Source organism: Mustela putorius, unplaced genomic scaffold, assembly GCF_011764305.1.
Source record: "Mustela putorius furo isolate JIRA1106 unplaced genomic scaffold, ASM1176430v1.1 tig00003983_pilon_pilon_pilon, whole genome shotgun sequence".
Lineage (NCBI taxonomy): Eukaryota > Metazoa > Chordata > Mammalia > Carnivora > Mustelidae > Mustela > Mustela putorius.
The window spans coordinates 6,179,419-6,194,797 of record NW_025422123.1 but is presented as its reverse complement, the minus strand read 5'-3'; the positions used below and the strand labels follow the sequence as shown (position 1 = coordinate 6,194,797).

Here is a 15,379-nt window from a genome sequence, read left to right as displayed (position 1 = left end):
CTCTCCCGCTGCTCCCTACAGTAGGACAGGCTGGGGCCCCTGGGCCCCTTCATTCTCAGTGCCTGTGGTCACCCCAAGCCCTCCCCTTCTTCCTGAGCTAGGCCTGGGTGGGGAGCACTCCACGCACACTCAAGGCGGGGCCAGATGCCCCACATCTCCAGCTTCATTTTGTCCCTGGGATTGGATCCCTGGCCGGGGCGGGGCCGGGCTGTCCCATTCCCCAGCAAGCCTCCTCTGCTGAGAAAACTGGCCACAGGCAGGCGTCGACCGAGGAGAGGACCAGCCGAGAAGTCTCTAGCCCTTTCTTTCCACCTCAGTCCCGGCCCATGGCTCCAGGCCCAGGGCTCCCTGCCTCTCAGGCTCTGTGCAGACCCCGCGCCCCCGCGGCGGCTGGCGACAGGGCGCCGGAGTGCGCGGTACCGGGCACCGTGCTCCTGTTGCTCGCCTACCTGGCTTACCTGGCGCTGGGCACCGGCGTGTTCTGGGTGCTCGAGAGCCCCGCGGCGCGCGATTCCAGCGCGAGGTTCCAGCGCGACAAGTGGGCGCTGCTGCAGAACTTCACGTGCCTGGACGGTCCGGCGCTGGACTCGCTGATCCGGGTCAGGGGCGAGCGGGGCGGGCGAGCGGGGCGGGCGAGCGGGGCGGGCGAGCGGGGCGGGCGAGCGGGGCGGGCGAGCGGGGGTGGGGGCACGGCGGGGGCGAGGGGACACGCCCTGGCTGCGGCCCGGGTCCGGCCGCGAGCACTGAGGGCACAGAGAGGCGGACGGTGTCGAGGCGGGCATCCCGGGGCGGGCGGGAGCAGGAGGGTCTGGCTGGAGCGCTGCGAAACGCGCGGCTGCGGCGGCGGGAAGAGGGCGCGGCACGCGGTCAGTCCCCCTCTGGGGCCGAGAGGGCACGACCTGTCCCGCGGAGAGGGTTGCCAGGCCCAACACCGGAATTTGAGCGTGGGGACCGCAGGGGGCGCGCCGACTCGGGGCCGGGGCCGGGGCCGGCAGGGCTTGCCCGGTGCGTCCGCAGCTGGGCCCGGTGATCGTAGGGCGGGGGAGGTGGCGGGGCAACGGTCCCAGCAGACCCGCACCGCAGGGGTCGCACCGCACGCCAAGGATGGAAGGGCAGGCCTGAGCCCTTGCGCAGAGTGCAAACATGCGAACTGGGGGCGAGGAGGGCAGGGGGCGACGAGCACTGTCTGAGGATGCGCTGAGTGGGAGTCGGGGTGGGAAAGGTTCAGGGCGCACTTGTCCCAGCGGGTGAGTGGGATGGGGACGGGAGCCGGAAGTGCGCAGACCCGCTCTGAGAGAAGCAGAGACAGACACGGGAGCGCTCTTTGACTGATCCCGCTCTATTCCGGGTCTTCGGACTCAGGGACTGGACGTGTCCGGGCCACGCACTACTGAGCGGCTGGGGGACCCAGCGGGGCTGTGGGCGAGGGGGAAGGCACAGGAGGGTTCCTGAGAAAGAGGGGGCATTGCAGATGGATGGAGGTCCCCTTCCATTCCGGGCAGGCCACACCCGACTGGGACCCCCCTAGGATTGGGTGCTTTAACGTCCTGGGACCTCCCTTGGTCCGGGGACACAAACATGTCCCAGGACCAAGCCCCAAAAGCCCGGCCATTTTCCCGCAGTCTCAGCGCCGCCTCCATCCAGGCAGGGTCTGAGTCCCAGGGCTGCCAATCCAAAGCCAGTTCCCAGAAGGTCGCAGGAAAACGTTTCTGGGTGGGAAGTGACCGGGCATTGGAGCAGTGGTAGAGTCCTGAGGCCTTGCACTGGGCTGATTGGGCAGCAGAAGGACTGTCTCTGCTAAGGGCCTGTTGTCGCACCTCTATCCCCCAACGTCTACACTTTCACAAACACGGCGGCACTGCCTGGTCCCCTATGCTGGGCAGCACCCCCTTAGCAGAGGTGGGGGGCCTCCCTTACCTGCCGCATGGGCCCAGGGAGGCTGACAGTGATGGCAATGATAGCCGGGAGTGCTTCTGTGGAGCACTGGCTGTGTGCCAAGCATTGTTCCAGGCAATTAATTCCTATTTACTCCTTCCATCCTCACCTACCTAACCAGTAGGTACCATCTCATCATCCCATTTTCAAGATGAAGAAACTGAGACTCAAAGAGATTAAATACAACTATATGGCTGCATAGCCAGGATGCTGGGCCTGTTAACCACCAAGATTGGTGCAGATCTGTGGGAGGGGTTCCGAAAAGCTCCCACATGGCCTTCATCTCCTTACCTTCCCCTTCAGCCCCTCTGCTCCCCTCTGCTACTTCACCCCGCTTCAAGCATCCCGTGGCTTCCATCATCCCCAAGATAAGGATTGGGCGTCTCCAGCCCAGACCTCCCACTGAGTACCAACAGATACAGGCAGCTTCCCCAAACTCCCCCAACGTCAAGAGCAAGCAGCCTGCCTCCTCCCAGCCCTGCGCCTCCATCTATTCCAAATCTCTGTCTTTGGCCCCACGTCCACACACTCTCACAGCGGTCCTAAAGGCTTTCCTCACTACCCACACCAAATGGGGCCAGTGTCCCAGGCTTCTGAGTATCTCCTTTCTGTTCCTCCTGGGCCACTCAGGGCCAGGGTGCAGGCGACTTGCTCCTGCAAGTGTCTCTCTGCTTCTGGCCTGCTCACACCTCTGCTGCCAGCTGCCAGGGAACACACAAACCAGATCTTGCTTCCTCTTTGCTGGGTGAACTTGGGAGAGGCCTGCTGCCCCATCCCTGGCATGGCATAGCCAGGCATGTCCTGGTTCCCAACGGCCTTTCCGTCTCCCTGTACTAGATCCCAGCTACAGTCCTGCCTTGCAGGCTCTGCCCCTGCTGTCCCATCTTCCCTGAATGTCCTTCCATCAGGAGCAGTCCCTTTTGTCCCTCAAAGAAGGCCCGACTAAAACATCACCCATTCCATGAAGTCTTCTGCCCCTACCCCCATCAGAATGAACACCTTTCCTCTCTGCATTCCTATATTCCTATTATTATATTTGTAACAATGACAATCATGGCAACCCCTCACACTTACCATACACCGAATACCTCATTTAACCCCCACACAACTCTGTGAAGGAGGTGATATTAGCATTCCCATTTTACAGATAAGTAAACTGAGGCCCGGAGAAGTTGGGTATCTTGTCCAGGATCATGCAGCTCTACTGCCTTAATGCCCAAAGCATTAAGGGGAATCTGCACTGTATTAGTTAAGTCTGTCCCTGTCCCCCTGAGGACTGAGGGCCTGGTTCTTACATCTCTGGGTCCCCTAAGACACCAGGTATCCTGCCTGGCACTGCTTGTTGCAAGGATGGGGCAAGCAGGGGAGGGGGGAACAAATGGCGTTCTTCAAGCTGCTGAGACACCCTGAGCTGACCTGGGCTCTAGGGCAAAGAAGGGAAGAAGCTGTCCCCATGGCCCCTGCGCCCGGGGAGGCCCTGGGTGGAGGGAAACAGCCTCCCTGCCCTGGAAGGGCTGAGATCGAAGAGTGGTTGTGAGGATTGTCCGTGAGTGTTTGTGTGTGCGTGTGGGTGTATGTGCACACTCATGCACATGTATTCATGCACACACGTGTATATGTTTGGGGGAAGGGGCCCAGTTGCCCCCAGAGCCTAGTGGTCACTGCAGCCTCTCCCCCAGGGCATCATCCAAGCATACCAAAATGGGGACATTGTCCTTGACAACACCACCAGCATGGGGCGCTGGGAGTTCATGGGCTCCTTCTTCTTTTCCGTGTCCACCGTCACCACCATTGGTAAGAGTGGATGGGGCTGGGGAGGCTGGCCTCCCCTTACAGGATGGGGGACAGGGGACCAGTGCCTTTTGGAGGGGTCCCTAGGGCCCTGTGACTCCAAGTGTAGCTAGCCCTTGCAGTGTGGCCACTGCCTATGGGCAGAATCCTGGGGTCCCCTTGGATCTGTGGAATCCGATTCTGCATTTCACCACAGTCTCCACGAGGCTTATGCACAACACTCAAGTTTAAGAAGCACTTCCCTGGAGGGTTCTGCCTCACACAACCTCTCGGGAAGCAGAGGGTCACCCCTGTGCAGCAGTAAAATTGCCTCTTGGCTTTATAAGTGTCCCAAGCCAAGCCCACCCAACACGGAGCCCAGGGGTAGAGGCGGGGGGCAAGGGAAAATTGGGAAGGAAGGAGGGGTAGAAATCCATAAAGAGCCTTTCCACACCCTATTCTCGGCATTGGGAAAATGTGGCCATTCCTGGAGGCCTCACCCCAGCTCCTCACCAGCACCCCCAACCATCTCCAAGCCCCCTTTCTCCCTCTCTCTCTCCCGTTTCCCTAGCCCTGCCTTCAGGAGGGCAAAGGTAGAACTTGTTCTGGGATGTTAGATAGGATAAGAGAAAAGCAGCCTAGATCCCTCCAGCTCTGAAACCCAGGAAATAACTCAAGTCCAGAGTCCCAAGCCCCCCCACGGGGGTGGGGGGTGTTAATGGTCACCTCGCCCTGCATGACACTGAACATACCACCAGGTGGCAGGCTAACACCACGGCTGGCCAGGGCCACCTCCACACCTCCACCAGCTCTGGGCCAGCCAGGATCCTCTCCCCAGCAACCAGTGTCCCAACTTCTGTCCTCCCCAGACCAGACCAGAGCCAGGCAAGAAAACCCAGATGATTCTCCATCTAGTTTAAACCAGCAAATACTACTTGGAAGCAGGTCTCAGGGCTCTTCACCTTGAGGCAAACATGCTTGGTAGGGGACCTCTCAGACTCCACGAACCCTGTGACTCTGAAGGACTAGCCAAGATGGCATTTATTCCTCTTTACACCCCCTGGGCCTAATACAAGGCCCCGCATACAATGGGCACCCAACAAACACTGACACAGTTAATGAATTCCAAAAATACCCATTCCACCTGCATTCCTTGAGTCCCAGGGCTGGAGGGGACTCCTTGAGTTCCAGGGGATTTGGGGGCTCTGTGGGAAGCCCTCCCAATTATGGGGGTCTTTATTCTCTAAACCCTGCACCTCCTACATCCTTTGCCTGAGGCCTGGGACTTTGGCCCACCGAATTCCGAATTCCGAATTTCGAGTTTAGCAGCCTGTCCCTTCCTCTTTACTCAGCCTGAGCCGGCTCTCTCTGAAGGGAAGGACAGGGGAAGGGGGAGCCCACCCCACACTGCACATACAGTCTACTTGTTGTGGGGGCTCTTTTACAACTGAGATTTCATTTTGTCCATATGACCCCGCCTCCAAGGACAGGGCTTATTGTTTTCATGTCATAGAAGAGGAAACTGAGGCACGCAGAATTTGCTCAGTTTCTCCAAGGTCACGTAACAGTGAACAGCAGAGGTGGAATTTGAAACCCAGCTGGAGGACAATATTGCTCTTTTCAGTACTGTAAGCCTTTAGAAGGTTTACAAGATAGAGTGGGAATTCTAAACAACAGGAAGAAAGAGGAAACTATTCTGCGATGGACAGTAGGGAAGCTCATGACCCTGGGATTCTGACCACGCACGCACGAGCACGAGGAGGGGATGCAGAGAGAGGAGGAGGAGGGCAGAGACAGGAAACAGGTACCTACGGAACCCTCCACAGGAAAAGGAAGGGATAATCCGAGAGATACAGCAGAGGACTGCCTCCTTGGGGTCCCTCGGGCCCTGAGTCCAGCACCCTGTAAGGGCTGTTACTTTCCAAGACCCAAAATGAAATAGGGTCTGACAGGGCCTTGAACACTTCTAGACCAGCCAGACGGGCCTGAGCCCTCACATTGTCCATCGCCTATGAACTGCATCCCTGGCTTGCTCATCCATTCACTCATCCAGCCATGCGGTAGCTGTGGGAGCCCGACATTTCTGGGGAAACGATGAGGAGAGGAAACTGGCAAGTTCCCGCCCTTGGCGGATGGACATTCTAGTGCAAGAGGACACCCAAGAAACAAACAGATACATAGACAATATTCAGGGAGTGAGAGGTGCTTCAAGAAAAATAATGCCAGGTAAGGGGGTCTGATAGTCATAGGGACTACTGTATAGGGAGTGGCTATCAAAGGCCTTGCTGGGACAGTAAACTTGAAGCAGAGACATGAGCAAAATAAGGGAGAAAGCCATGTGAATACCTGGGGAAGCAAATGCAAGGGCCCTGAGGTAGGAGTGTGGCTGGTGGGCTTGGACAACAGGAAGGAGGACGAGGTGACTGGAAGGTGTTGGAAATGAAGGCTGACTTTGGACAAGGTGCAGGGCAGCCACACAAGGCCTTCTCAGGATGTCCTGGGTCTGGACTAGCAATGGGAAAGAGGTGACAGGTGGGAGGCCTGCTGAAGTGGGATGTGGCTTAGCTGGAGTGGTGGTCTCCAAGCATGGAACAGGCAAGTGCAGCTTCAGTGGTGTCCGCTGACTGCGCTGACCTAGGGCTGGCTGAGAAGGATGGGAAGGAGAAAATTCACTTAATGTCAGTCTGAAAAAAGGTGGGAGCTTCATGGGAGTGGGGAGGATCCTCCCAGATTTGGAATCTAAGTGCCACCATTCCATGGGTTAGAAAGACCCCCAGGGACAGAGGGTACTTGGTGGGGGGACCCACAGTCAGAGGAGGGGGGTCAGGAAGGAGTCAGACAGGGAGGTTTACTGAGACACTTACCTCTCCCTGGATGCCCAGAGAGAGTTCCCTCCTTTAGGTGAGGGATCCTAGGAAGGCCAAGAGATGGAGGATGCTTGCAGCTCTAGAGGTGGCTGCTGATGTCCTCAGACCAGTGGAGTTGGGTCACCATCCATTCATTCACAAAACAAACATCCATTTAGCACCATCTGCATGCTAGATGCTTAAAGGGGACCCCTTCTTATCTGACACACCTCCATTGCCTCCTTTTGTCCCATAGCACACTGCGAGGTACATGTCCACCTCCCCACCTTACAGACAAGGACACAGAAGCTCAGAAAGGTCAAGCTGCTTGCCCAAGGTCCCACAGCCTTCAAGGGCTAGAGCTGGGTTTCAAACCCAGGAAGCACCTCTGATTCCAAAGCCTGTGTCCTAGACGAGTGCATGCTTTGGCTACTCTTGAGACTATGACGTCTGAGACCCCTCAGTAAGGTGAGGGTGGGGTAAACCACCAATGCAAGTGAGCATGAGGCATGTGAGAGTGCTGACCCAGTCGGGGGGTGGGGGGAGGCCAGGCAGGGTGCAAGACAGCTGTTCATCTATTTACTCATTCATTCCTGTATCATTCATTCATTCATTCATTCATTCTGAATCATTCAATACACATTCGGTGAGCACCTACGGGGTATCAGATCCTGGGCCAGTTGCTGAGAATATAAAGCTGATTATGACTCAGCCCGTGCTTTTGAGGGGCGTATGAACTTTGAGGATGGCAGGCTTGGAAACAAGTCGTCCTCATACAGCGGGTTACCCTCCAAGCTGCCAGAGTGCTGGGAGGAGCCACTTCAAGGGGGTCACCATCGACAGACAGGCAAGGAGGGATGCACACTCTTGGCAGAGAGAGAGTCATGCTCAGAACACAGAGGCACAAAGGAGTCTGGGGGTACAGCAGGGCAGGAGAATGGCCAGAACTGGAAAAGTGGGGGATCAGATGAGCTTGGAGATAGGCTGGATGAGACTTTGGGCTTTCCTCAGCAGACTCGAGAAATGATGACAGCTCGTAACCTGGGAAACGATAGCATAAGGCTCGCATTTCAAACAAGATAGGAAGGTGGTGCTGACCAAGAAGTAGGGGAACAGAGCTGGAGAGGAATGACGGGGAAGGAATGCCCAGACTGATGGACTCCCTTGGGGAACACCTCCCCATCCCTTATCTTCATGACAAAGAAGATAGCCAACCTCCACCTCCCCCAGGGCACCTGGCAGTCCATCCACCACCCCTCACTCACCCCTGAGGGGCTCAGAGGGAAGCCCAGGTGTGTTAGTGAGGGCCCTCTGGAAATCAGGTATCAAGACAGAATCAGATGTACAAGAGATATATCGGGGGAAGGGAAGGAGGTCTTTGAAGGATGAAGAAGGAGCCAGACGCAAAGATGGTGGGAGCCTTCATAACCCCAGCTACATGAGCCAGGGACACCCAGCCTGGGGGCCGCACCCAGAGGCAGGAGCCTGGAGGCAGCAGGGCGGAGGCTGGAATGGTGTCTGTCCCTGAGGGGCAGCATCTGGAAGCTTCAAAACCTTCTGTGCCCCTGTGCACATCCTTCTGTCTGTCCACAGAGCGGGAAATGAAGGGAGAGAAGGGAGTTTCGCTCACACTGCTGAGCCTCCTGGAGCTTCCGTTTTCCAGTCTATAAAACATGGGGCGTCATCTCCACTTGGAAGGCTGGTTGTGAGGGGGCACTGAGGGAAGGCAGGCACAGTCGTGGCCAGTAAATACGAGCTGCTCAGTCTGGAGGGGGTGGGAGTGAGGGTCCCTGGGGATGGAAGGGGCCCCTGAGGTGCCTCCGTCTTGCCTCACTCAGGCTATGGCAACCTGAGCCCCCGAACGATGGCCGCCCGCCTTTTCTGCATCTTCTTTGCTCTCCTGGGGATCCCGCTCAACCTCGTGGTGCTCAACCGACTGGGGCATCTCATGCAGCGGGGAGTGCAGCGCTGTGCCCGCAGGCTGGGGGGCGCCTGGCAGGTGAAGGGGCTGTGGGAGTGAGGGGAAGGGTGGGTTCCTTCCAGGATGAGCTAGGTCCTGGGAATCGGGGGCACAGGGGAGGTGGGGTTACTTATGGGAAACAGGGTTCCTGGGGGGGCAGGTGTGGTGGGATTGGAGGCCACTGCCCAGAAGGGTACAAGCCAGCCAAGATCTTGCCCCGGGAACCTGGAGAACTTAGGGTAGGTGGAGGGACCCCAAGGGCAGCGCCTTCCTCCTGGCAGGGGCTGTTTATCCTGCTTCCAGCTCAGGACCACTCCCCCACCCCCACCCCAGGCTGTCTGTTCCCCCCAGCACTGGCTAGAGGCCACACGGGGGCCGGGGTTCTCTGTGCACCCACAGGACCCAACCAAAGCTCCGTGGCTGGTGGGCGCCGGCGCCCTCCTCTCCGGCCTCCCGCTGTTCCTGCTGCTGCCCCCCCTGCTCTTCTGCCACGTGGAGGGCTGGAGCTACGTGGAGAGCTTCTACTTCGCCTTCATCACCCTCAGCACCGTGGGCTTCGGCGACTATGTGATTGGTGAGAGAGCCCTGCAGGCGATGGGAGGGCGGCCTGGATACTCAGCTGCCCTGCGTCCCCTCCCCGCTCCGCCGGCTGGCCCTCGCTATGCACCAGGCCCCGTGGGGGCTCGCGGGCTCCAAGTCCAGAGGACTGGGTCCTTGGCGAGTTCAACCTGCTCTGTCCTGCGATGAGTCAAGGTCCAGCTAAAAAGGGACACCTGGAGTTTGACCCCAGGGCTTGGGGCTGACTGAAAGTCACACTCCGGCCTTCTTGACAGCACTGGAAACATCAGAGGCTCAGCTATTGTTATGAGCGCCCGCCAAGTTAGGGGAGTCCCTGACCTCCCTCCCTGACCCTTCCTAGTTCCAGGGTCTGTCCTCCCCATTCACCCTGCCCCATGAAATGCCAAGACTCCCACCCTCCCAGGGAGAGGAGCCATATGTTCCACACCACAGACTGCAGAGACTAGGCAGGAAGAGTCTGGAAGACTTGGGAAATGCCAGCACCACCCTCCCACCCCCACCGGCCTCCACTGGAATACAATCAGCAGACAAACTCTGAATGCCCAGCAAAGAAGGGCTGTGTGGTCCAGAAGGTCCAAGGTGAGGTTCAATCAATGGGCAAGGTGAGTGGCCCAGAGGCCACTGGCCTTGCATAATAAAGCTGAGGCAGGTGCCCAGCAGGTGGCGGTGGAGGGACATTCTGTGGGGCGGCAGGGCCCACGGGGCCCTCCACGCAGCCTCATTGGCCCCCTCTGCTGCCCCCATCCTGCCGCCCCCTGGCAAGGTTCCCCACAGGAGCAGTGACCCCTGGTACCACCAGCACTCTGGTCGCAAGGGACTCTGCTCCCTCCCTCAGATCCCTGGCCCTCAGTTAGGGAGGAGGCCCTGTTCTTCCCATCTTTAAGAGTCCTGATCCCAGCCTAGAATATTGAAATGAGGTCTTACAAAAGTAACAAGCAGCTAGCTCATCAAGGGACCTTGAGAAGGAAGCGGAAGCTTCGAGAGGCCAAGCCATTTGCCTGAGACTGCACAGCTAGCTCAAATTCTGATCCATGGACTCCCAAGCTCATACTCTTTCCAGACCACCTCACACGTCCCCTCTCTGGGCCTTAGTGTTTCTATGTATAAAATGGGCGACCTGGCTAGGTGATGGCCTCCTCACCTGTGTGCAGGCCCCCCTTCCCTGAACCTCTCCTTCCTTAGGTAGAAGGGTCCTGTGTCAGCCACATTCTGTCCCTTCCTGATATCCTCCATCCTGGGAGGAAGCCTGTTGCTCTGGAAGGAAATCTTTGAGAAGATTTCCTCCAGCTGGGTACAGTCCCATTCCTATCCTCAAAGTGAAGAGATGTGTCTGAGGAGAGCTGAGCCCACTGGCTCCAAGGACCACATCTACCCCCCGAACAGCTCAGAGAGCAATTCTTGGATCTGTCCTCTCTTCTCTGTTCCCACGGCCATGTCCTTAGACCAGGCAGGACTGGTTACGTAGATTGGGCAATGCACAACCCTAAGGGGTTGCCATTCACACAGAGCACAATGGAACGGCACCTGTGGATTTGTGCAGCCTATATCTTTGTCCCCCCGCCTTGGCCCTTGGGGCCTTTAAAATTGACAGGTGCTATCATGTCACCTAGCCAGCTCCTCCAAAATCCTTCAGTGTTTTCCCATAGTCTTAGGATAGAGTCCAAACTCCATGCCTTGGCCTATGAGGGCCCCCTGTGTGGCTAAGCCCTGCCTCTCTCTCTTCTCTGAGCCCTCCCTCTTCTACACTGCACCGGGGCCACCAGGGGCTCAGCTGGAACAGCCTCAACCCGGGCATGTGAGATGTGACAGGTCCTGCCTCCCTTACCACCAGAGCTCAGAGCATGAAACTCGGGATTTGCCCCAGTGGTAATCCTAAATCCAGGAGGCCTGCTGCTCTGAGGGTATCCAGTGCAAGGAGAGGGGAGGGAAAGTGGGACCAGGAGTCTTTGCTGCAGTCTTTTCATGCCCACTGATCAGCAGGTCCCCCAAAGTTTGGTCCAGGGTGGGGATAGCTGAAAGCAGTCTCCCCTGGAAGCCTCTATGGGGCTGAAGGGGCATCTCTGTGAGGACGTCCTCAGGTGCCACAGTCCCCTGAGGCAGGGTGGGCAGGAGGAGGGGCAGCTCTCTGTAGACACAAACACCCTGGAAATGGGCCTCCAGCAGCATTAAGGGAGGGCCAGTGACATCCACAAGCCCTCTCTGTGGGAGCAAGGAGGGCTGATCAGGTCACTGCTTCCTGTGAGCCACCCTCAGGGGAGTGGCAGGGCCAGGGAGGCTGGAGTATGGGGCAAAGACTTCCCCGAGCGCCCTTCTACCAACATCCTGACTGAGGAGGTCTGGTTCCGATCCACAGGAGGAACTCTTCTAGGCCCCAGGGCAGACCACTCCCATGGAGGGGCACCAGGCAGAGCTGTCCCCTCCACCACATCTCCAGACATTGCTGCTTGCTCTGATGCCTTCTGCAGCATGACAGTGCCTTGTGGCAATTGACCACATGGAGAAGCGTTGAGTGCCTCATCTGCAAGGAGAAACTGAGGCCCAGGGAGGGGAAAGGTCCTAGAGCAGGCATGCCAACAGGACAGACTCCCAAGTCAGGACACCTGTGTTGCAGAATCTTCCACAGCTGAGTGGGGACACACCCCATTCCCACCTCTGCCCTCTGTCTCTCAGTCTTCTCTGTCCTCCACGGACAAGGTCAAACCCTTTCCTTGGATGGGAATGCTGACGCCCATGATCTAGACTTGGGGTGCCCATTGTCCCTGTGTCAGCAACCATGGGGGTACTGTCTTCAAGCCACCCCTTTCTCCCCCGAAGGCTGTGGCCCGAGCAGCACCCCAGTCCCAGCCGCCTGCTCCTCCCCAGCCTCACACCCCCACGTCCCCCAATTGCATTTGCAATTCATTGGAGCGCCTTGCCAGCTGCCAGATCTCCCGCCACTTATGATTTCGGCTAAAACAATGAAATAAAAGGGGAGAAGGACACCTCCTCCCCTTGGTTGCCAGGAGCAAGCCGAACTGGTAGGTGGCAGGGGCGGAGAGCTGGCTCACTGCTGATCTCATTTGGGACCGTCAGCGGAATCTTGGCCCCATAACCCAATCAGCTTAATCCAATCCTGACTCCCGCCAGGCGGTGAGGTGGAGTCCAGGGCTGCGGGCTCATTCCCGAGCTGGGGCCCAGGAGAGGGACCCAGGCTTGAATGACAGGAACGAGAGGCTACCTCGGGGGCAGCCAGACAGGATGGGGGTGGACAGAGGGGTGGGTGGAACAGGACATCAAGACAGAAAAAGAGATTGAAGAAATAAGACAGATCTCGCCCTTTGAACAAACCCGATCTGATAAGGGAAGCAAGATAGACCCCTGGCTAAGAGGGAAAAATTAAGTTATGGAGCAGGCTAAGCCTCCCAGTGACCTCCACCTGTCCCTTCCCTCCACCATTACTGACCCAGTCCTGACTGTGTTGGGGGCACCCGTGTCGGGGTCTAATGGTGAGTAAAACAATCACCCAACTACAGGTCACCTGTTATATGCCAGGCACATTGCTGAAAACCTTAGATATTTGGACCCAATCCTGGAAGGTGGACCTCTTGTTTTCTCTGTTTTATACAGGAGGAAGCCAAGGCCCAGAGAGAATAAGCAGTTTACTCAGCAGAGCACAGGGGCTGGGAGAGAGAGCCCTCCTCATCTCTGGGAGTGAGTCTCAGCAGATAGCTGAGACCTATCTGCAGGATGAGGGGAAGTCAACTAGGCCAAGAGGAATCGGAAATGAAGAGCACTGTGAGCAGGGAGGGCAACATATGCAAAGGCCCTGGGGCAGGACTGATTGTTAGATGGAGAAAGGGGAAGTTCCAGAGTGACAAGCGCAGCACTCAGCAGGAAGAGGTGTGCAAATCAAGGCCAGAGGAGTAGATAAGGCCATTGGGAGAAGAGTTTATGATTTCATCCCAAAAGCCAGTGGTCTGCAGAATAATCATCTTCCCCATTTCCCAGGTGAGGAACATTCAGACAGATGAAGGTCATACAGCTAGGAAGAACTGAGGCAGGATACAAACTCCACTGGTTCCATCTGTTCTTCCTAAGGCTCCTGGCAAGTTGCCTCTGTTTAGATATGAGGAAACCAAACACAGAGACAGGCAAACAACAGAGAGGGCATTCGAATCTCTTGGAAGACTTATTAAAACACAGATTGCCGGACCTGCCTCCAGAGTTTGCAATGGTAGCTAGAGAGGCTTGACCATTTACATTTCTAGCAAACTCTCAGGTGATGCTGATGCTTCGGGTCCAGTGAATCCACTTTGAGAACCACTGGGATAGACCACAGAGTCTGTCAGAAAGCCCTATAAGAGGAAACTGAGCTTCCAAACCCAAGGTGTCAACCCAGGGAGGCTTCTTAGAGGCCTAAAGAGGTGGCCATAAGTCCAACAATCTCGAACTTGAACCTTGAACTTCCCTTATTCTGCTCATATGCATCAAGCCATGTGTGTCTGTTTCTGTTTGATTATGACCTTCCAAGGCCTCCATCCTCTGACCTTGCCTCTCCCCACAGGGATGGACCCCTCCCGGAGGTACCCACTGTGGTACAAGAATACAGTGTCCCTATGGATCCTCTTTGGGATGGCATGGCTGGCCTTGATCATCAAACTCACCCTTTCCCTGCTGGAGGCGCCAGGGAGATCTTATTCCTGTTACCACCACAGCTCCAAAGAGAACTTCCAGCCCCGAAGCTGGAGGCAGAGCCTGGATGGGGAGGCAGAACCCCATTTACCACAGCCAGGTTGCCATCTGGAGGAGCCTATGGGAATCACACAGCATCCAGAACCCTCTACTCAGGTCTCATGCTGTGGAAAGGATAGCTAGTTCTACTCCAGTATGTGTTCATCTTCTTCCTCAGCACCAAGACCCCTGGTTTTAAGCTTAGCACATGACCACCCAGACTAAAGACTAAGTTCCTTTTTTTAATCTCCCTTTGAGGCTATTTGCAGCTATATGATTAAATCCTGCTCAATAGAATCCACAGAGAAGTATCCTGTGTGACTTAATGAATGTGACTTTTCGCAGCAGGGAGGTATGCTCCTCTTCACTACTTCCTTTTTCTAGTTGGCTGCAATGCTGATACCATGGCTGGAGCTCTGGCAACCACAGACACATTGCACCATGAGGTTGAGGTCGTTTGAGATTGGTGATACAGTAAGACAGAAAGAACCTGGGTTCTTTCTATGGTGGATTGCAGAGCTACCATAAGTAAGGTAGAAAGAGCTACCACAGTAAGATAGAAAGAGCCCGGGTTCTTTCTATGGATGGTTGCAGAGCTACCACAACAAATCTGGACTGAATACCTTCAGACATCATTTATGTGAGAGAGAAATAAATGTCAGTCTTAATGACTATTGTATTGTTTGGACTTTTCTGTCACTCATAGCCGCAGCTAATTCTAATTGACATACATACCCAGAGATAAAGATAGCATCTGAGCCGGGAACATACACAGCGAGATGTTTGTTTCCCAGATGAGTTTGGCCAGGACTCCGTGGTGGAAGGGATGGACTGAAGGCAGAAGTACAAGGCCTCCTCCACCTCCAGAGAACTTCTAGGTAAACTCACTAAAGATTTGCCGATCATTATCAGGGCTGAAATAACCAGCGGTAGCTGGTTCCAGTTTGGCTGCAGAATCCTTGCCCTAGCCTAGAACTTTCTCACACCGGGAAGGGGTGGGGGGTGGGGAGCCAGGGGCAGGCCAGTGGGCTCCTCCTGCTTCACCCCACCCCACTGCATTTGAGGACTCCAATCACAGTTTGTGAAGCCAGGTAGGCTTTGTGGATGTCATTCAGTATGTAGATAATCTCACCCTGAGCATTTCTGACTCTCATGTAGGATGCTACTAAGGTGGCACACTCTCTATCACACCGAGGTCCCGGAGCCCAGCCAGGAGCCCCAGTACTGTGGCAGTACTAGCCACACCTGAGGGTCGCCGTGGGCACCTGGGTTCCTGCCCTTGTGGATACCTGTGACTTTGACTCCCTTCCACTGGGCTACATGTGGTGGCACAGGAACCCTGGGGGCTCCATGTGGGCCTCTCCCTGTGGACAAAAACCTCGGCCTCAGAGCCCTCCTGGAAGTGGGTCAGGGGCAGCCTTTTGGCCAAGAAAGAAGGAGGGGTTGTTACACCATCCAGCTTACGCCATCTGGCCTGGCCCTAAGTGGACCAAGGCCAGACCCAGAAGCAAACACCAGCAGGTAAACAACAGGGTCCATGCCCTCTTCCTAAGGCCCACAGGCTGGGCAGAGGAAAATG

The 15,379-nt window shown here is 56.4% G+C and overlaps 1 protein-coding gene across 2 annotated transcripts; it reads left to right on the top strand.

Moving 5' to 3' along the window:
- Positions 1 to 170: 170 nt before the first annotated feature.
- On the top strand, positions 171 to 14,474 carry KCNK17 (potassium two pore domain channel subfamily K member 17). Of its 2 annotated transcripts, XM_013062643.2 has the most exons (6): positions 171 to 599; positions 3,615 to 3,729; positions 8,390 to 8,550; positions 8,911 to 9,085; positions 12,697 to 12,864; positions 13,634 to 14,474. In XM_013062643.2, the coding sequence occupies exons 1-6, from the start codon at positions 327 to 329 to the stop codon at positions 13,942 to 13,944; spliced, it is 1,203 nt and encodes a 400-aa protein (XP_012918097.1). In that variant the 5' UTR covers positions 171 to 326; the 3' UTR covers positions 13,945 to 14,474. The 2 variants fall into 2 exon arrangements, with proteins under 2 accessions (XP_012918097.1, XP_004740041.1); XM_004739984.3 differs by lacking the exon at positions 12,697 to 12,864 and having other exon boundaries at positions 175 to 599.
- The last annotated feature ends 905 nt before the right edge of the window (positions 14,475 to 15,379 follow it).